The sequence below is a fragment of the Lathamus discolor genome, chromosome 24, assembly GCF_037157495.1.
Source record: "Lathamus discolor isolate bLatDis1 chromosome 24, bLatDis1.hap1, whole genome shotgun sequence".
In the NCBI taxonomy this organism is placed as follows: Eukaryota; Metazoa; Chordata; class Aves; order Psittaciformes; family Psittacidae; genus Lathamus; species Lathamus discolor.
Genome location: NC_088907.1, coordinates 2738565 through 2758544, shown reverse-complemented (window position 1 = coordinate 2758544; position 19980 = coordinate 2738565). Strand labels below are relative to the sequence as shown.

Here is a 19980-nt window from a genome sequence, read left to right as displayed (position 1 = left end):
TGGGATGGGTTGGATGGAGAAGGTTTGGATGCCCCATCCCTGGCAGTGTCCAAGGCCAGGTTGGATGCGGCTTTGAAGCATCCTGCTCTAGTGGAAGGTGTCCCTGCCCGTGGCAGCGGTTGGAACTGGATGAGCTTTAAGCTCCCTTCCAAACCAACCCATCCCATGGCTCTATGGCAGCAGGGGAAGGCCACCAGTGTGGCTGTGCGCCACCAACAGCGACAGCCGTGGCCATGCCCTCCATGCAGAACCACAGACATGAGATGGGAGCTGGGCTGCCTTGCCTTGCCCAATGCAAAGGGAAAGCAAGTGCCCCGAACTAGAGGAATCCGGCAGCAATTCTCCCATTTCCAAGCAGTTTGGGATAACTGGCTGAGGCCAAGACATGGTTTGGTGCCGTGGGTTAGTGGTGCCCTTGGCAATGCTTGGGGTAAAGGTTGGACTCGATGAGCTCGCAGGTCATTTCCAACCCGGTTGATGCTCTAAGCCACCGAGGATGTGGGGATGTGGAAAGGCTGCATGGCGAGGGGGCACAGGGGGACCATAGAGGGAGCCCATGTCCTGCAGCGTATCCCAGAGGTGGGGACCCCAGTCCCCCAGGAATTCCAGCTCAGCAAACCTGCCTTTCACAAGTCCTTTAATGATGGTGCCACCATCGCGCTGGACACGGAGCTGCTCCCGGGCCCCAGCACCCGGCTCTGCACCGTGCAGCCGGGAGGCACCTTCCCTGGGTCCTGCCATCACTCTTGCCCCACACATAGGATGGGGACAGAGCTCTGAGCGCTGCCGCTTGGCTCCTTAGGGCTTGGGATGGAGACGTGCGCGGACACCCGCATCCTCGGGACGTGGCCCCACGGCTGGGCAGGGTGGCCCGGCAGGCCCGGCTCCGCATCACTGCGGTGTCCTGGGGGTCCCCGGGGGGGGGGGGCCTGCACCCCTCAGATGGCCACGCAACACGGGCGCTTCTCCTCCTGCGCCGCGGCCGCGCCGCCGGGGCTCCCGCTGCCCAGTGCCACCGTGTTGGTTTGGTCGCTCCTCTGCTTCCGCTGCTGCACCTTGCGGAAGATCTCTGCAAAACAAGGGGTGCCAAGGGGGGGCTCATCGGAGCGGTGCCGCTGCTTCCCCTCTGTGAGCTGAGGGGTTACAAGGAAGCAGCTCCCTACAAGCCGCATCCTTTGCGGTGCCCGGGGAACACCCTGCGCTGTGGCAATCTCCTCTTGCCCAACGTGGAGGAGTGCTTCAGCCTGTGCTGGGGCACGGCACGGCACAGCCCATCTCCCTGCCCTCCTGCCCCAGTGCATGGAGAGCTGCTCCTGCAGGAGCATCGCCCCAGCTCCATCCCTGTGCCCCCCCCCCTATCTCCCCATGGCCGGTGCCGCAGCGTGCTGCAGGCGTTGAGTCAGGAGCCCAGGACAACAGGAAGGGAAACCAGAGATTACAGGGGAAGAAGGAGATGCTCCCCCCCACACACACCCAGGAAATGCAGAATGCCCAAGGGGCCGGGAGAACAAAGCCAAGGGAGCTCGAAGTGGAACGCCCAACAGGAGAGCATGGAACCAAACCAGCCAGAAAGACCAGAAACCATCCCCAAAGGGCTGCCGCTGGGCAGGGCAGAGGAGAAGCGCTGTGCAGAGACCCACTGAGGGTCTCCCAACGTCCTGGTGCCCAGGACCCCGCTGCAGCACAGTGCTGGGGCACGTACCCGTCAGGATGGTCTCAAACGCCTGCTCGACGTTGGTGGAATCCAGCGCTGAGGTCTCCACAAACAACAGCCCGTTGTTGTCTGCAATGAGAGGAGCTGATGCAGACCCCGGCCAGGGCACAGCTCCGTGCTGGAGCCCCCTTTGGAGATGCCCAGGTGCCCACATTGATGCAGGTCCCTGCTGTCAGGGGGGTCCCCAAGGCCCCCCAGTCCTTAGAGCAAGGTGCCAGCCTGTACCTGCAAACATCCTCGCCTCCTCCATGGGCACTTCCCGAGCCTGTGCCAGGTCAGTCTTGTTCCCCACCAGCATGACGACGATGCTGGGCTCAGCGTGGTCATAGAGCTCCTTCAGCCACCGCTCCACCACATCGTACGTCTGGTGCTTGGTGATGTCGAAGACAACCAGGGCACCCACAGCCCCCCGGTAATACCTGCGGCAGAACCTCAGCATCACCCCATGCTCCATCTAAAACACACACACACACCCCCCCCCCCCCAGCATCTTCCATCACCCGGGTACCACGGGCAGCCCAGGTTGGGGAATCGCATCCTTACGCGGAGGTGATGGCGCGGTACCGCTCCAGCCCGGCTGTATCCCAGATCTGAGCCTTCACCACGGAGTCTCCCACCAGGATGCTGCGGGTGGAGAACTCCACGCCGATGGTGGTGCGGCTGTCGTGGTTGAACTCGTTGCGGGTGAAGCGGGACAACAGGTTGGTTTTGCCCACCCCAGACTCCCCGATCAGGACGACTGCGGAAGGAAAGGAGGGAAATCCCACTGGAGCTGCCGAGGAAGGGAAAAGGCTGCTCCAAGGAATCCTGCTAACCTGAGCCACGCCAGCCAGCGGCCTGTTGCCTTGGCAGGGTGGCATCTGCACTGCCACAGGGCGCATGGGCATCCCTCATTGCCTGGGCAATGATGACCACAGACATCATCGAACATATCCTGCTGGATATATATAACGTGGATAGGGATGTGAGGGTGCTGAGGCGCTGGCACAGGGTGCCCAGAGAAGCTGTGCCTGCCGCATCCTTGTGTTCAAGGCCAGGTTGGACGCAGGGGCTTGGAGCAAGCTGCTCCTGTGCTCCCAGTGCTGCTCGAGCTGGGTCACAGCCACCAGGACCTGTTGGCAGCAGCAGGGTGAGGGTCACCCCACTGCGGTGAGCACCCCCATGGAGCCTTCTCCATCCCTCCTTGCCCCAGGGGAGCCCCAAGGTCCAGCTGGTGGCACCCAGGACACCAGGACCTGTGCTTGAGGAGCAGGAGCCCAGGTCTGACCCCTATGTCCTCCACGTGCCACCACCCGCACCCCAATGACTTTTAGGCACCCGGGTCAATGGGCTCATGCGGCGCAATGTGGGGTCCTCCCCATGCCCCTATGGAGCCTGGAGACACCCCCAGCGCTGACCTCAGTGGGGACACAACGGAGGCCGGATCCTGCTCGCTGCCCCCTTGCCCCTTCACAGCTCCCGGTGCCCACGAGAGCGGCCTCGCTGCTCAGCACCACCCGGGGGGGGGGGCACCCAATGAAGCCCCCGATCCCCATCCAGCCGCCGTCCCTGCTCCATCCCCTCTGCGCACACGGGGCTCACCCTTGAAGACGAAGTTATAATCCTCCTCGGCGCTGCCCATGGCGCCCCGGCCGCTCCGTTTCCTCCTTCGCAAAGCCGGCGGCTCCCGGAGGTACCGGTAGGAGACGGGAGGAAGGAGCAAAGTTTCCTTCGCCGTGCGGAGCTCGGGGCCGGCAGCGCAACGCAACCGCCCTGACTCAAGGGGTGGGACCCGGGTGCCGCAGCGCAGGTCGGGCAGGTAATGGCACCCATGGGACACGGCACGGGGCGGACGGAGGAGGAGGAGCCGGGGCCGGGCTGCGGGCACCAGAGGGGGACAAGCAGGGCGAGAGCCTCCCCCCCCCTCACCTTACCCCTTGCGCTCAGCCCCGCTCCAACGGGTTCTGAACGCGTTTCCTTGTCTCTGCTGCCATCGTGCGAAGGATGGCGAGAACGGGAAGGGGGAGAGCCCCCGCTGCCCCCCATCACCCCAGGCGGGGGGGGGTTCTGTTGGACCCACTCCCCTTGCCACGAGCCCATCGCATCCCTTCTTGCCCCAAGGTCCCCCCCCCTCCAGCTCCTTTCATTCACAAGAAGACACAAAGGCCGCAAGCATCAGAGACACTTTTATTCCCCCCCTTCTTTGCAAAGGCACCCCGAAGCTCTGCGGTGGTGCTGAAGGCACCAGCCTTCATGCGGTGGCATCTCCAAGCGCTGCTCCTGCGGTCAGGATGCGGCCACTTGCGTGAGCGGCTCCTCCAGGTACTGGACCAGCGCTTGCGCCTGTGAGTGAAGGGTGGCATGAACAGGGCCGGGGGGGGCTTCACACCCCCCCACACCTCCCCCCCCCCCCCCCCGCCGTGGGCTTCTGTTAGCCCATATTGCATTGTATAGGGGCTACAGGAAAGCTGGAGAGGGGCTTGGGATGCAGGGATGCAGGGACAGCCCAAGGGGAATGGCTTGAACCCGCCATAGCGGGGATGGAGATGGGATCTTAGGCAGAAGCTCTTCCCTGTGAGGGTGCTGGGACACTGGGATGGGTTGAATGGAGACGGTTTGGATGCCCCATCCCTTGGCAGTGCCCAAGGCCAGGCTGGATACAGGGGCCTGCTCCAATGGAAGGTGTCCCTGCCCATGGCTTTAAATGAGCTTTAGGGTCCCTTCAACCCAGCCCCGTGAGTGATTCCATTCTATGGTGGCTCACTCCACTCACACCACTCCCATCCTCACCCTAATCCGCTCTTGCCCACCCCACAGCACAGACACGGCCCTGTGCCCCTCTCACCCCCTCCCTGCCAGCATTACCTTGGCCTTCAGCATCCCAAATCCAACTGTCTCCTTCGCATACATGCAGAGCAGCAGGTTCGCCACCCGCGTGATGGCCACTCGCCCCTCCTGCCCAGGGAGAAACAGCACCCATCGCACCCAAAGCTTGATCCTGTGGGATCCCAGAGCCACGCTGGTGGCTGGATCCCGGGGTGGGGGGGGTCAGCAGTCCCCAGCCCCACGTACCATGCAATCCATGAGGATGAATTTGAGGTTGTCCTCATTGAATGCCTGGTGCCCGTTCTTGTCATAGGCCACCCAGATGTTGCTGGCGATGGCTGCGGTGACCCTGGCATCAGTGTCCCCATAGCCCGAGTAGGCGAGCAGGGACCCCTCGTTGTTCAGGAGCCTGTAAATGAGATGGGGGGGGGGGGTGTGTGTGGGGGGTGGATTGGGGCCTCTAAACCCAGCGGGGCACCAGATCCCATCACAGCCCCCTCCAAGCCCAGCACTGCTGCGGTGGCTGCATCTGTGGCAGCAGCAGGACCCAGTGGAGAGCAGGCATGAGGCTGGTGGGCAAGTACCGTGCATGGTCCTGGTGCCACCGCATATTAAGTACCATGCATGGTCCTGTCACTGTGTACCATGTACCATGCATGGTCCTGGCATGGTGCACAGCCCCAGCACTGTGCATCATGCACTGTGCATCCCTCATCTCCCCATCACTCTGCACTGCACATCCTGCATCTCCCCAACACCCTGCATCTCCCCATCACCCCGCATCTCCCCATCACCCTGCACTGCACATCCTGCATCTCCCCATCACCCCACACTGTGCTCCCCGCATCTCCCCATCACCCCACACTGCACATCCTGCATTGCACTCCCTACATCTCCCCATCACCCCGCACCTTCCCATCACCCCGCACCTCCCCATCACCCTGCATCCCCCCATCACCCCGCATCCCCCCAACACCCCGCACTGCACTCCCTGCACCTCCCCATCGAACCGCACCTCCCCATCACCCCGCATCCCCCCATCACCCCGCATCCCCCCAACACCCCGCACTGCACTCCCTGCACCTCCCCATCGAACCGCACCTCCCCATCACCCCGCATCCCCCCATCACCCCGCACTGCACTCCCTATATCCCCCCATCACCCCGCATCCCCCCATCACCCCGCACTGCACTCCCTACACCCCCCATCACCCCGCACCCCCCATCACCCCGCATCTCCCCATCACCCCGCACTGCCCCCCCCCCCCCCCCCCGTCCCTCTCCCCCCGCCGCCCCTCCCGGTCCCGGTAAGCGGCGGTTCCCCGGCCCGGCCCCGCTCACAGCGTGCTCTGGACGCCGCCGGTGTTGGCCTGGCTCAGCACCTGCGTCAGGGCCTTGGGGCGCAGCATGGCCGCGCCGGCCCCGCTCCGCTCCCCGACAGCGCCGCGGCCGCGGCAGGGCGGAGCCGCGCTCGCCTCGGAGCACGCCGGGACTCGTAGTTCCCGGTCCCCGGAGCCCGAGGCCTGGCTCCGTCCCGTCCCGTCCCGTCCCGTCCCGTCCAAACACACCCAGCAGCTTGTGGGGTGCAGCCCCCATTAAAGGGGTGCGGGAGGGAAGCGGGCAATGGGGGTTCAACGTGGATCCGGTAATGGGGGTGCAGGATGGATCCAGTCATGGGGGTTCAACGTGGATCCGGTAATGGGGGTGCAGGATGGATCCAGTCATGGGGGTTCAACGTGGATCCGGTAATGGGGGTGCGGGATGGATCCAGCAATGCGGGTGCGGTATGGATCCAGCAATGGGGGTGCAGGAGGGATCCAGCAATGCGGGTGCGGTATGGATCCAGTAATGGGGGTGCAGGATGGATCCAGTCATGGGGGTTCAGCATGGATCCGGTAATGGGGGTGCAGGATGGATCCAGTCGTGGGGGTTCAGCATGGATCCGGTAATGGGGGTGCAGGAGGGATCCAGCAATGGGGGTGCGGGATGGATCCAGCAATGGGGGTGCGGGATGGATCCAGCAATGGGGGTGCGGGATGGATCCAGTAATGGGGGTGCGGGATGGATCCAGTAATGGGGGTTCAATGTGGATCCGGTAATGGGGGTTCAGCATGGATCCAGCAATGGGGTGCGGGATGGATCCAGGTGATGGGGGTTCAACATGGATCCGGTAATGGGGGTGCAGGATGGATCCAGCTCATGGGGTTCAGCATGGATCCAACAATGGGGGTGCAGGATGGATCCAGTAATGGGGGTTCAATGTGGATCCGGTAATGGGGGTTCAGCATGGATCCAGCAATGGGGGTGCAGGATGGATCCAGCAATGGGGGTGCGGGATGGATCCAGCAACGGGGCTGCAGGTGGGATCCGAGCACCGACCTCCCCCCGCCCCGTCCCTCCTATTTCAGCCCCCACCGCCCGGCAGGCTCCCGCCGGTCCGCTGGGGGGCAGTGTTGCCCTCGCGGGAGAGGAGGGAGGGGGGGCCGTGGCGCCGCTCTCGCTCCACCTCTCTGTGGCGGCGGCCCGGTCTGGCGGGGCGGGCGGCGAAGATGGCGGAGCCGAGCGGCGGCGGCGGCGGAGGAGGAGGAGGAGGAGGAGGAGGAGGGCCCGGCCCCGGTGGGGAGAGCGAGGCCGGCCCCGGCGGGGCTCTCATCCGCGTCACCGTGAAGACCCCTAAGGACAAGGAGGAGATCGTCATCGCGGACGGCGCCTCCGTGCGCGAGGTGGGGGCCTGGGCCGGGCCGAGGGGGGGGCCCTGGCTGCGGGGTTGGGTTGGGTTTGGGGGGGGGGGGGGGGGGGGTCAGGAGCGGGACCTGGCTCTGGGGGGGGGGGGGGGGGGATGAGAGAGGCGGCGGAGTTGGGGAGCGGGGGGGACGTGGGTTTAGGGCGGGGGGGGGGGGGGGTGTGAGGCACCCCCGGGCTTCGGGGCCTTGTGCGAGGCAGGGAGGGAGGAGTGGGGAGAGGTGGGTGAGGGCTGGGGCTTGGGGGGGGAGCAGGCCCTGGGCATGGGGGGGGTAATGGTGGCTGTGGGGATAGGGTTTGGGGGGGGGAGCAGGCCCTGGGCATGGGGGGGGGGAATGGTGGCTGTGGGGATAGGGTTTGGCGGGGGGGGAGGTTTGGGGGCTCTGCAGAGGGAGGGGTTTGGAGCCGGGGGGGGCTGAGGTGGGGAGCAGCGGCTCTGGGGGCAGAGAGGGATGAGGCCGGGGGGGGCTGGCTGTGGGGGGGGCAGAACTTAGCAGGGGGGAGAGGAATGGAGCTGGGCAAGGCTTTGGCTGAATGGAGCAGAGGGAAGGGAGCAGCAGCCCCTGTGTGGGTTGTGGGGGGGGGGGGGGGTTCATAGGGACTGGCTCCAGCGCTGCCCCGTGGCTGTGCCCACTGGGCCACGGTGTCATGGGCACGGCTCTTGGCTTGCTGTGGGGCAGAGGGAGGGCACGAGGTTATGGCGTGCAAGGCCTGGATGAGAGCAGAGCCCTGGGGTAGGCAGGGGCTGGAGGCCTCCTGCTCCTGCCCAGTCAGCTCCGGAGAGCAGGATGAGGCCGGGGCTGTTGTTCTGGTGGGAAGGCTGTGAGCTCCTCTGTTGCTTTTCTTTCCATCCCGGCCTTTCCCTGTGAATTTCCGTGCTGTTTGTGGCTGCCGAATGCAAGGCTTTCCTTGACGGGAAATCAACTGGGGAATGCCCCAGCTGGGTTAGCAATGACAGGCTTCATTCCTCCCCATCACACAGGAAAGAAGAGGTGTCCGTGTGGCGTAGCGTGCTCACAGGGAATTCGGTTGCAGGAATAGGAATTGGAGAAGACCTAGTTTATTTCCATTGGCTGATAAAGGATTGTTCCCTTTTCCAGAGAGCTCTGGCCTGTATTGAAGCTGAGTTGGGCTTTCCTTAGGAAAACCATCAAGCAGAGACAGAAACAGTTCAGTGATTGAGAAGATGGAGTTGGGGTATTTGGGTTAGGTTTGAGATACGCACTTGGAAACCTTCAGCAAACATCCTCAGCAGCTTGCTTGGTACCTGCATGGGCTCCTTTTGGGTGAGGTGCTGAGGGCCTGGCGGTTCCTCGCGCTGTTTCCTTCACGGATGCGCTATCTGGAGGATGAGCGTCCCATTGCTGCTCCTTTTGCCTGAGCAATGCTTTTGTTTGGGGTTTGTTTTCAGTTCAAAGAAGAGATTTCCAGGCGGTTTAAAGCCAAACAGGATCAGCTGGTTCTGATCTTCGCCGGGAAGATCCTGAAGGATGGAGACACGTTGAATCAACATGGGATCAAAGATGGGCTGACTGTGCACTTGGTCATCAAGACTCCCCAGAAGTAAGAAACTGCTTTGGTTTGGGGGCTGAGGGTAAATGGATGATGCAGGGAAATGATGGGGGGACCTTTCTGCCCCATTGGTGACTGAAGGACTTGTTTGGTGGTGGTCATCCATGAGGAGATGGATCCCAGCTCTCTGGCTTTGCTGTGCAGCAGTGGGGTTTATCCCTAGGTCTTTTTCCTAGGTTACACAGCTGGGTAAGTTCATGGCAACTGTCTGAGGGGTTTGCCTCTTTTTTAACACAGCTCCTGTAGTTTGGGCCTTTATAACTTGGGAATCTTGAAAGAGCCCCCTGGAACTTGATGCCAGTTCCAACCAAGAGAAGATGCTGCTGACAGAAGTTACTTTCTCAATGGCTTTGTGTTGAAATGGAAACTAACACCCAGTTTTTCTTTCCCTTCCTCTCGTATCCTCGGCTCTGAGCCCCTGCTCTGACTCTCTCAGGTGCTGTGGGAGGCACACCATGCGTGCAGAGCACCCTGTAAGGCAGAGCTGTGCCTCTGTGTGGTACCCAGAGGCATGTCTGCATGGGCAGGAGCAGAGAGGTGGGCGCTGCACCTTGCGGGAGGCTCAGGCCACGTGCACGCAGCAGGCTCACCCCTTGGAGCTCCCAGGTTGAGCTCGCTCATGTCCATCTGAGAAAGGGACACAGGCTGGATCCCTGCAGAGCTGGGCTCTTCGCAGTGCTATCCAATGGAGCCCAGAAGGTTCTAGGGAACAGTCGCTGTGCTTCACAGTGATGTGCAGCCACATCTTATTGATCTCAACCCCCCCTTCACAACCGTTTCTGGGGCTCCCTGCTGCAGCCTCATCAGGCTCCCTGGGAGCTGTGGCTCTTTGTGTGGTTCTTATTGGCTTCCTGAAGATTAGTGCCTTCTTTTCATTCCCCCCTCTTCTTTACAAAGCCGTGTGTATTGTCAGCTTCTGCGGGAGGCCTCTCTCTGGATTCAGCATCTCCAGGTAGCCTGATGCTGTTTACTGCTGGCTGTGGCACTTGTGGGCCATTTCAAAGGGGAAACAAGAGCTTTCCTGGGCTGCTCGTTCTTGTTTTCCCCTCCTGATAGTCATAGGCAAGTGCTGACTGAGAGCATCACAGCCTCTTCCTGGCTGAGTTGAAACCAAGTGACCTTTCTCTAGCTTCCTTCTTCTTTTTTTGTTCAGCTTCCTATTTGCTTTGTTTCCCCATTCTCTGCCTCCTGGTTTTCGGCTGAGGCTGGAACGTGGACAGGGCCCTTCAGGTTTGATGTTTAAAGCCCTGGAGTAAGAGTGAAAAAGGAAAAGGAGTTTGAGAAAGGTTGTTTTTTTTTTTTGGGGGGGGGAGAACCTCAACTTGTCAGTGGCACAATAGCATTATTTGGGGTGAGTAAAGTGAATTTTGGGTTTGAGTAATGCTGATGCTTATTTTTGCCCTCAGGAGCACTGATGGGAATATTCAGTGCATGGGAGGATTTGCGGAGCAGCAGATCCTTGATTCCCCCATGCACTAGCCCTGCTGTAACCTCCTGTGGTTTCTGTGGGAGCAGCAGGAGGATTTTCCTGTTTGGAGCAAATTCATTGCTCAGGGATATAGCTGAGGTAAATAGTTCAGTGGGATTGAAGGAAAAGTTGGCTATAACCGGGGGTAAGACCAGTCAAACCGCTTTGCGTGGGCCAGGATAAGATGTCAGGGGCTGTTATGCAGCAGGATGGGAGGCAGATTCCAGCTAGGTGGAAGGCATCTGGAAGCACAGCTGCGGATCCATCCGTGCAGGTGGGAATGTGGGGATAACTGGCTGGGGCCATGCACAAAGGACTCCGCTCACCCTTCCTGCATCTCTGGACTTTAATGCTGCCTTTCCTGTTTCTTTGCAGGGTCCAAGATTCAACATCTGCTGCTTCTGCCCCCAATGCTGCTTCTGCCCCCAGTGCAACCCCTTCTTCTCCTGCTGCCCCATCTCAGCCTTCCACATCCAGCAGCGCCGGTTCCGACGCCGGCAGTGGCAGCAGGCGGAGCAGTGGCTCAGGGACCATGGGAGGTCCTGGAGATGGAGGCCCTAATAGTGCTCCATCCATCCTGTGTAAGTGACGGCTGTGAGGTGGGACACCAAAGAAGAGTTTCCTAGGATTGCCCCAGGGACTTGGGGTTCTTGAGCCCTGTAGCCATCTCTGCTTGCTGTAGGTGTTGCAGGAGTTGCTTCCAGCAGCGTACCCCAGTTTCCCTGCTATGGGTGATGCCAAAGCCCTTCATGAATCATGTTTAGGGGGTGTTCTCCCTCAGAGCTGGCTGCCACAGGGGTATAGACTACCTCTAGATCAGTGTGGGTGCTTGTCCTCTTGCAGCTGCTGACAGTTACTGACTCACACTTCTCACTGTGTTGTTCCCCCTCCAGCTGGCTTTGGTGGCATCACTGGGCTGGGCAACCTTGGGATGGGCTCTGCCAACTTCATGGAGCTTCAGCAGCAGATGCAGCGGCAGCTGATGTCCAACCCAGAGATGCTTTCTCAGATAATGGAGAATCCCTTGGTGCAGAACATGATGTCTAACCCCGACCTCATGAGGCAGATGATCATGGCCAATCCCCAGATGCAGCAGCTCATGGAGCGAAATCCAGAGATAAGCCACATGTTGAATAACCCAGAGCTCATGAGGCAGGTGAGTCACATGCCAGGGCCTGTAGAAAGCGTGTTCAAGAGCATCTTTGTGGACCAGCTTCCAAAGGGAGTGTGTGATGCCAGATCAGTGATTTTCGAGATCTCTTCCTTCCTGCTGTAAGCTCCCCACAAACAGATGGTGGTCTTGAGTTATGTGAATACTGAGTACTCAGCCCACATACTTGCAACTCTCATCTTCCTATCAGGGCTATTGAATTCATCGTGTGTTGGGCAAGATAAGGATATTGGGATCATCCTAATGTGCTGCATAGAAAATGTTGTGTTCTCAGTCAGGAATGAGAGAAAAAGCAGGCACGAAGAAGTGAAGCTACTGCAAAAGCTTTTTGTTTCCCTCTGTTTCTCTGGATAAACTATAGACTACAGAGCTGCACAGTCACTATTTTACCACCTGTAGCAGAGCAGGGAGCACTAGTTGTAGGCTGGAATCCTAAAGGTTTCCATACAATCCCAGAACAAAGGGAGCCCATTCCCTGGAGGAGTGGAAGATGGAAGGTTCGTCGGAAAGGGAGTATAAGGGATGAGTGTGAGAGCCTGAGTGTTAAACAGCCCTTGACAGGACTCTGCTGTCCCCAGGAAGCCTTGTCAGAAGGGCTTTCTGGGTTATTGCTCAATGAGCCTGGCTTCCATCTGCTTCTCGGTTATCTTTCAACTGTGCCAGCCACGTATGAAAGTCCAGAGCTGCAGGACCAAACTGTGCATGAGCAGCACCTCAGATGGGAGCTGGAGGTTTCTTCTGCAGGGGACACCCATCAGAACTTTGGAGAGGGTGAACTTCTTGGGTTTCTTGTACTGGGAAGGATCCAGTCTCTTCCACCTTCTCAGCTATTGAATGCAGTCCATCTCCTTTGAGTGGGAACATATGGGTGTTAAATGTTTGGATGTTCCGATAGTGCTTAGAAACAAAACAAACTCCTCCAGCTGAGCTGAGGTTGGGAAGGAAGAGCTGAGCAGGGATGGGAGGAGCCAGGATCCGGGGGCTCTTTTTGCTTGGATAAATGATCTCTCTGCTCCCTGGCTGTGAAATGGGTTTAATTATACTCTTTCTTCTGGGAGCCCAGCTTTAACTCTTTCACCGCTTGGCTGCTGGATCAGTAGAATACCCCTGGGCTGCTCCCCACTCTCTTAATCCATTCCAGCCTTCCACACTGCACTTAGGCCTGAGCTTTCCACATTTTCCTCCTTCTCCCAGACAATGGAATTGGCTCGTAACCCTGCCATGATGCAGGAGATGATGCGGAACCAGGACCGTGCTTTGAGCAACCTCGAGAGCATTCCAGGAGGATACAACGCCCTGCGCCGGATGTACACGGACATCCAGGAGCCCATGTTCAGTGCAGCCAGGGAGCAGGTATGGGCTGTGGGGTTTAGATACAAGGAAGAAGTTCGTTCCTGTGAGGGTGCTGAGGCCCTGGCACAGGTTGTCCAGGGAAGTGGTAAATGCTTCATCCCTGGCAGTGCTCAAGGCCAGGTTGGGTGTGGCTTGGAGCAACCTGATCTAAAGGAAAGTGTCCCTGCTCGTGGCAGGGGGTTGGGACTGGATGAGCTTTAAGGTCCCTTCCAGACTCAACCAGTCTGGGATTCTATAGCTGCTCTGCATGATAAAGGCAGGCACTAACAGGAGGACCGTTGTGCAGTGTCTGTCATCTGCTTTGCTGTATGTGAGCAGAGACCTGCCCTGGCTCCTTTGGTCTGCAGGCAGGCTGGATGCCAGCCATCACCTCTGGGAAGCTTCGTTAGCACAGCCCTCTGCTCTCAGCCTGGCTTACTTATTAGCTCAGGCCTGATGCCTTTGGATTGGAGCTGGCTGAGCTCCAGCTGGCTTGAAGCACAGGAGGAGGGAGCACAGGTCTGTCTGCAAAAGGCTCTGCAGACATACTCCAGTCTAACATTACCTACTGGTATGTCCGGGTCCTGGCTTTACAGGGATCTTTGGAAGCCCTGCATTTGGGAGCCAAATCTGGGGTTGTGGCCACTCCTTGGGCCTGGTCTTTTTCTGAGGGAGGTGTGTTGTAGATACACATTTCTCAGGAGGCAAATTACAGCATGAGCTCAGCGAGTTCTGGACCTGGATGAATGTGCTGGTCTGTTCCCCAGCTCCTGCAGCGGTGGGTTTAGTCTGACATTCTCTGCTGGGACTGATTGTGGTTCTCCTTTTCTTCTTTTTCCCTAGTTTGGCAACAATCCTTTCTCTTCCTTGACGGGGAATTCTGAGAGCTCCAGCTCGCAGCCTTTACGGACGGAGAACAGGGAACCATTACCAAACCCCTGGAGCCCTACACCTCCTGCTTCCCAGAGCCAGGCGCCCAGCAGCGAAGGCAGCACTGGCTCAGCAGCCACCCAGAGCACACCGACTGTATCCAACCCCTTTGGGCTGAATGCTGCTAGCATTGGGGCTGGTACGTAGGCAAGAGAGGAGCCAGGGGATGCTGCTGCCTGAGCAAGTCACCCAGGCTTCCAGGGAGGGCAGCTCCCCTCTGGCATTCAGGTGCCTGTCTGTGGGTGCTCTCCAGATGACTGATTCCAGCCCAGCTGCAAGCACAGCTGGGTTATTTCTGGTGTACCCTGTTAAGAAGTTACTTTGGGAATTCTAATGTCCCTGCAGCCCACAAGAGCATGGGAGAGTGGCAAGCAAAGCACTGCCGTGGCTGTCCACAGCCACAGTCCCTGTTGGCTAGGGGATGAAGTGAACACGCTACTGTTGTATGCATTGCAGCAGTGCCCAAGCTTGTATAAGAGGTTTTCCTTTGTCTTCTCTTCCCTTTCCCCTTGCAGGGATGTTTAACAGCCCAGAGATGCAAGGCCTCCTGCAGCAGATTTCTGAAAACCCTCAGCTGATGCAGAACATGATCTCTGCCCCTTACATGAGGAGCATGATGCAGACTCTTGCCCAGAACCCGGACTTTGCAGCCCAGGTAAAAGCACTGCAGTTGTCTCCTGTCATCAGCCAGGCTGTGCTCACAGAGTGCTTGTGCTTGCTTCTCTAGTTGCGTGGTTCCTCATGCAGGGAGCTCAGGGAGTACAGACAGTTTTGATGTATTTCTCAGTTGCTTGAAGGCTTCCACAGTACTGAACCTGGTGTCTTAGCAGAGCCCCTAACAAAAAAGGTGGCTTTCAAAGGGACATGGGAATGGCCCTTCTCTTTGCCCATGGCCACTGTTCAACACAGCTGCCAGGAGCTGAGCTGTCCTGTTTCAGTGCCCTTTAGCAGGGGAACACGTTGAAAGCCCAGGGAGGGAGTCAGGGGCATGACTGACTTGTTCTTTGTGGCTTAGTTACATAGGGCTTAACGGCCAGTGGCAGCAACCCTCTGACCCTACCTACGTGTGCTGTCTCTTGCTAGATCATGGTAAATGTCCCCCTCTTTGCTGGGAATCCACAGCTTCAAGAACAGCTCCGCCTTCAGCTCCCTGTCTTCTTGCAGCAGGTAAAGGCCTCTGTCTGGCCCTGTGCTGCTCTCAGCCCCAGGGCTCCAGAGCTTCTCCATCCTCTGTAGGAAAGGGAGAGTCTGGGCTGCTTAGTCAAGCGGACTAGGAAGCATGTGGGCTGGGGTGGCTTGGGCTGTGAAAGAAAGGGGTTTGCCCAGGAAAAGCTCGTTTAGAGGAGGCAGCCTACAGTAAGTCATCCACATTACCTAAAGGTGGCCTTTAGGGTAGTTGAGCTCCATGAAACCTCTCTGTGGACAGTCTCTCACTGTAACAAGGTTACAGAAAGGAAAACAGCAAATTGTGCTCCAGCAGCTGCTTCATTCCGGTAAATCAGAGATAATCCCTTGCACTCCCAAGGCCTGTGCCCCCAGTTCTAATCTGATTCCACCCAGTTCCTTTAGGAAGTTGGCTCTAAACCCTGAGGAGCTCTGTAGGTGAGCCCTGCAGTCTGGAGACTTGGAGGAGGAACCAGGCTCGCAGGTTGGCTCTGGCTGCAGGGCGAGAGGCACAGCTCTGCTCTTTGCTGCTCAGGTTTGAAGCTGGAGGCTCCCCGGCTGCCCGAGCTCTCGCTGTTTGGTACCTCTGTGTCTTTGTGCCTTTGTTCCCAGATGCAGAACCCAGACTCCCTTTCCATTCTCACCAACCCCCGCGCCATGCAGGCGCTCCTCCAGATCCAGCAGGGACTCCAGACGCTGCAAACGGAGGCCCCAGGACTAGTGCCAAGGTAACAAGTGCTTCTGAGTGGGTTTCTGCAGGCAGAGCTCCCTGCCAGCAGGCAGAATAGCTGTTGATTGATGGAGATCTGCTTGGGGCCCTGTCATGATGCGTGCGGAGCTCCGAGTTGCAGCTGATGAGCGCTTGCTGCTTGTTTGTACTACACGTGGCAAGTCTTTGACCCTGCGATAAAGCTGGAGAAGGACTTTTGACAAGGAGCATGTAGTGATAGGCCAAGGGGAATGGCTGTAACCTGCCAGAGGGGAGATTGAGGTGAGCTCTTAGGCAGAAGCTGTTCCCTGTGAGGGTGGTGGGACACTGGGATGGGTTGAATGGAGAAGGTTTGGGTGCCCCATCCCTGGCAGTGCTCAAGGCCACGCTGGACACAGGGGCTTGGAGCAAGCTGCAGTAGTGGAAGGTGTCCCTGCCCGTGGCAGGGATTGGAGCTGGATGAGCTTTAAGTCCCTTCAACCCGGATCACTCTGGAATTCTTTCTTCTGGAAAGCACTTCCCATCTCTTGTCTGCTGTAGTTGGTATCAGCTGCGCTCACGAGTTTCCTCTCTGTGTACAAGAGATGCACAGGGTGGGTGGGTTGGGACAGGGTGGTGTGTGAGCAGCCCTTCTGCTCTCTGGCAGCATGGGTCTCCTTCAGGCTCTGCAGTTCCCTTCAGGCCCATTGCTCCCTCCCAGCACCACGTGTGAGCAGCGTATAAACGGTGTGGTTTCATGTCGTGTAGCACGGTCTCCCTAAGGGGCAGCCTGGCAGAGCCTCAGGGGACACCCCCAAGTGCCAGCCTGCTTCTCAGCACCCCCTGCCTTCCTCTGCAGCCTCGGCTCCTTCGGCATGCCTCGAATGCCCCCGTCCTCCACAGGAGGAAGCACAATCCCGGAGAACCCCGTTCCCTCCGCTTCGACGCCGGCCAGTGCCTCTCCAGCCGGGGGTGGGAACCCCCAACAGCAGCTCATGCAGCAGATGATCCAGCTGCTGGCCGGAGGAAGCTCTCAAGTATGTAATGCCCAGCTACATGGCAATGTACTGCTGGGGGGGGTGGCCATCTCTAGGGGCAGAGAGAGGTTGTCCCCATCCCACCCCACTCCAGGGATGTGGTCCCCAGCAGGTTTCTCTGGTGCTTTCTGCCAAGGTGGCTCAGGATGGCTTCAGGGTGCAGTAACCCTTCAGAGAGGTTTGGAACCAAGAGGGTCAGGGATCCTCCTCCTCCAGTGCCTGCAGTGTGCCAGACCGGGTAACATCACTGAACTGTACGGTTCTGGTGTGCCCACCGTCAGAAGGACATGGAGCTGTTGGAGCATACAGGGGAGGCCATGAGGATGAGCAGGGACTGGAGCAGCTCCTGTATGGAGACAGGTTGAGAACATTGGGGCTGTTCAGCTTGGAGAAAAGAAGCTCCATGGAGACCTCAGAGCAGCTTTGAGTGTCTGAAGGATGCTGGAGAGGGGCCTTCATCAGGGACTGTAGCGATAGGACAAGGGGTGATGGGTTCAAACTGAAACAGGGGAGATTTAGGTTGGATCTAAGGCAGAAGCTCTTCCTGTGAGGGTGCTGAGGCGCTGGCACAGGGTGCCCAGAGAAGCTGTGGCCGCCCCATCCCTGGCAGTGCTCAAGGCCAGGTTGGACAGAGGGGCTTGGAGCACCCTGCTTTAGTGGAAGGGGTCCCTGCCCGTGGCACTGGATGTGATTCAAGGTCCCTTCCAACACAAACCAGTCTGGGATTCTATGAGTGAGCCTGAAGTATTTCAGTGCACCTAAAGCTGAGCTCGTGCTCCCTGCCTGGCCATCGCTGCCCCTTTTGGGTGCTGCTCTTTGCTGTCTGAGTCTGAAGGTCTTTGTCCTTTCCCTCTGCAGGCGCAGAGCCCTGAAGTGCGATTCCAACAGCAGCTGGAGCAGCTGAATGCCATGGGCTTCATTAACCGTGAGGCCAACCTCCAGGCTCTTATTGCCACTGGTGGAGACATCAATGCAGCTATTGAGAGACTGCTGGGCTCCCAGCCCTCCTAAACTCTTGTCATGCTGCCCCACAGGCGTCAGCACATGCATCCATACACATGCACAAGGGGATCTTTCAGGAAAGCCCACCATCATTTTCATATCTGACAGCTGTCCATGTATTTAAAACACAAAAAGATACAGCTTAACCCTGACCTTCCTACTAAGTTAAGATTTCATGTTGAAATGCTCTTTAACTGGCTTGTATGTGGATTCCAGTTCTCATCGTGGCCACAGAGACTTCAGATGTGTATTTTTTCCTAAATATGCCCTGTCTCAGACACTCTTCTCTCTTTCTCTAGATGGTAGAGGCGATATTCTAGTTACTTACCGGAATGATTGTGTTTGGAGTAGCTTGATTTTAACTGTACATGATTTGCCCTGCCCTTAGCCCTCCTTTCAGGCAGATATTTAAATCTTGAGCCAAGTTTGGGGTTTGGTTTCGTTCACCCTGGATCAAAAGAAAAGAGAAAAAAAAAAAAAAAATAAGAGGTGACCTGCAAGTTTCTGCTCTTCTTTGTCTTAATGTTCCGTTGGATGAACTGAGCCTGGTGCCCTTGCACACAGGTGACCTGCTAGAGGGTTAATGTATGTGACAACACCATGGAAATGCGGCCTCTTTATGCTCCTGGGGTGGTGTAAAGGAGCTTAAATGCCTTCAGGGCTCAGGCTTTGCTGGTCTGGAGCCTGAGTTGCGAGTGCTGTGCAGCAGAACAGTGATGGAGAGGGTGTGTTTGTGCCCAGGCTCAGGTCTTGCACAGTGGCCCAGGGAGGGGAGTTGGCTCTTGTGCACCATGGGCTCATTTCTGGAACTCTTTGCCACCAAACCCAAAAGGCAAAGAGCGGAATCTTTTCACCTCATTGGGAAACGCTGAAGTTCATCTTCTGCCCGCTTCAGCTCCATCCTCTCCATCCCTCCCTTTTCCCCCTCACTTTGGTGTGTTTGAACGTGCCCGGGGAGCTCCCCGAGGAGCAGCAGGGTGACGTGGTCCTGTTCCCCCCCCCACCCACCCCGAGCCTCCATGGCTGTGTAATTGACATCCCATTTTTATCAAAGAGAAATAAATGCGCACAACCATCCGTCTCCCTGCACTCCATGTATGTTCCTTGCTGGCCAGCCGGAGCCGATGGGCTTCCCCATGGAAACTGTGATGACTCTCTTATCCCCCCCCCCCTTCTTGCAGATAACACTGGGTGTCGAGCAGCCTCCCCACCTCAGGCTCCCTTCCTGCTGGGACCTTATGGACACTGAAGTACTTAAGGAACGCTGCAGGAGCTTTGCCCAAAGCTTCCCGACTTCCATTGGGAAAGCTGCCTTTGAATTAGGGGCTCTCAAGTGTGAGGACAAGGTAAACTTGGTGGTTCTGCTCTGGATGGATGACCTGGTCGTTGAAGCCATTGGGTTCTGCTGACTCCAGAGGTGTTTGCTTGCAGCTGGATGGTGCCAATGCCTCCTTGCACTGTGGGTTTTATCCCTGCTTTTCCATCCTTGCTCTCACCTGGGTGTTCCTGTTGCTGGGGGAGGATTAGGCAGTGAGAAGGAGCAGGAGGAACCCTGTGTACCTGTAAAACCTGCTTGCTCCCCAGTTGGAGATGGGATCTATCAATACTTGGTGTAGGTGGAACAGCGGTTGCTCCATAGGCCAGGGCAGTGCCTGTGGGCTGGAAATGCTCCTGCCTCTGTGCCTCACTGGGTTCTCCAGGTGAGCACCCGGCTTTAACCTCCTGAGGCTGGCACAAGCAATGGGGGGGGAGTCCTGTCTGCAACTTCCCCAAGGAAGGATTTGGGAAGGGGGAATGGCTTTAACCAGAGAAGCTGCGGCTGCCCCATCCCTTGCCAGTGTCCAAGGCCAGGCTGGATGGGGCTTGGAGCACCCTGCTCCAGTGGAAGGGGTCGGGACTGGAGGAGCTTTAAGGTCCCTCTTCAACCCAAGCCCAAGTACCTGAAGGGGGCCTATAGGGATGCTGGGGAGGGACTCTTTGTCAGGGACTGCAGTGACAGGACAAGGGGTAATGGGTTAAAACTTAAACAGGGGAAGTTTAGGTTGGATCTAAGGAGGAAATTCTTTCCTGTGAGGGTGCTGAGGCACTGGAATGGGTTGCTCAGGGAGGTTGTGAGTGCTCCATCCCTGGCAGTGTTCAAGGCCAGGTTGGATGAAGCCTTGGGTGGGATGGTTTAGTGTGAGGTGTCCCTGCCCATGGCAGGGGGGTTGGAACTGGATGATCTTGAGGTCCTTCCCAACCCGAACCATTCTATGATTCTATGATTCCCAATGAAGCCCCTGATTCCAAGAGTGGTTGGGATCAGCTCTCTCGGCTGCCGACGGGACGTGGCCACGTCCCAGTGGGCTCCATCTCC

General features: G+C 58.1%; 3 protein-coding genes across 4 annotated transcripts; 1 reads left to right on the top strand and 2 right to left on the bottom strand.

Annotated features, from left to right (window-relative positions):
* Positions 1-620: 620 nt before the first annotated feature.
* On the bottom strand, positions 621-3535 carry RAB25 (RAB25, member RAS oncogene family). The gene is made up of 5 exons (XM_065659984.1): positions 3296-3535; positions 2258-2453; positions 1940-2133; positions 1703-1783; positions 621-1069 (listed from the first exon to the last, which is right to left on the bottom strand). Exons 1-5 carry the CDS (start codon positions 3333-3335, stop codon positions 939-941), a joined length of 642 nt encoding a protein of 213 aa, XP_065516056.1. The 5' UTR covers positions 3336-3535; the 3' UTR covers positions 621-938.
* Positions 3536-3866: 331 nt separating this feature from the next.
* On the bottom strand, positions 3867-5984 carry LAMTOR2 (late endosomal/lysosomal adaptor, MAPK and MTOR activator 2). The gene is made up of 4 exons (XM_065660043.1): positions 5860-5984; positions 4766-4928; positions 4559-4648; positions 3867-4036 (listed from the first exon to the last, which is right to left on the bottom strand). The coding sequence occupies exons 1-4, from the start codon at positions 5925-5927 to the stop codon at positions 3980-3982; spliced, it is 378 nt and encodes a 125-aa protein (XP_065516115.1). The 5' UTR covers positions 5928-5984; the 3' UTR covers positions 3867-3979.
* Positions 5985-7052: 1068 nt separating this feature from the next.
* On the top strand, positions 7053-18705 carry UBQLN4 (ubiquilin 4). Of its 2 annotated transcripts, XM_065660095.1 has the most exons (11): positions 7053-7241; positions 8672-8823; positions 10676-10881; positions 11194-11456; positions 12666-12824; positions 13647-13872; positions 14249-14388; positions 14817-14900; positions 15510-15625; positions 16445-16622; positions 17481-18705. In XM_065660095.1, exons 1-11 carry the CDS (start codon positions 7068-7070, stop codon positions 17631-17633), a joined length of 1851 nt encoding a protein of 616 aa, XP_065516167.1. In that variant the 5' UTR covers positions 7053-7067; the 3' UTR covers positions 17634-18705. The 2 variants fall into 2 exon arrangements, with proteins under 2 accessions (XP_065516167.1, XP_065516168.1); XM_065660096.1 differs by lacking the exon at positions 14817-14900.
* Positions 18706-19980: the final 1275 nt, after the last annotated feature.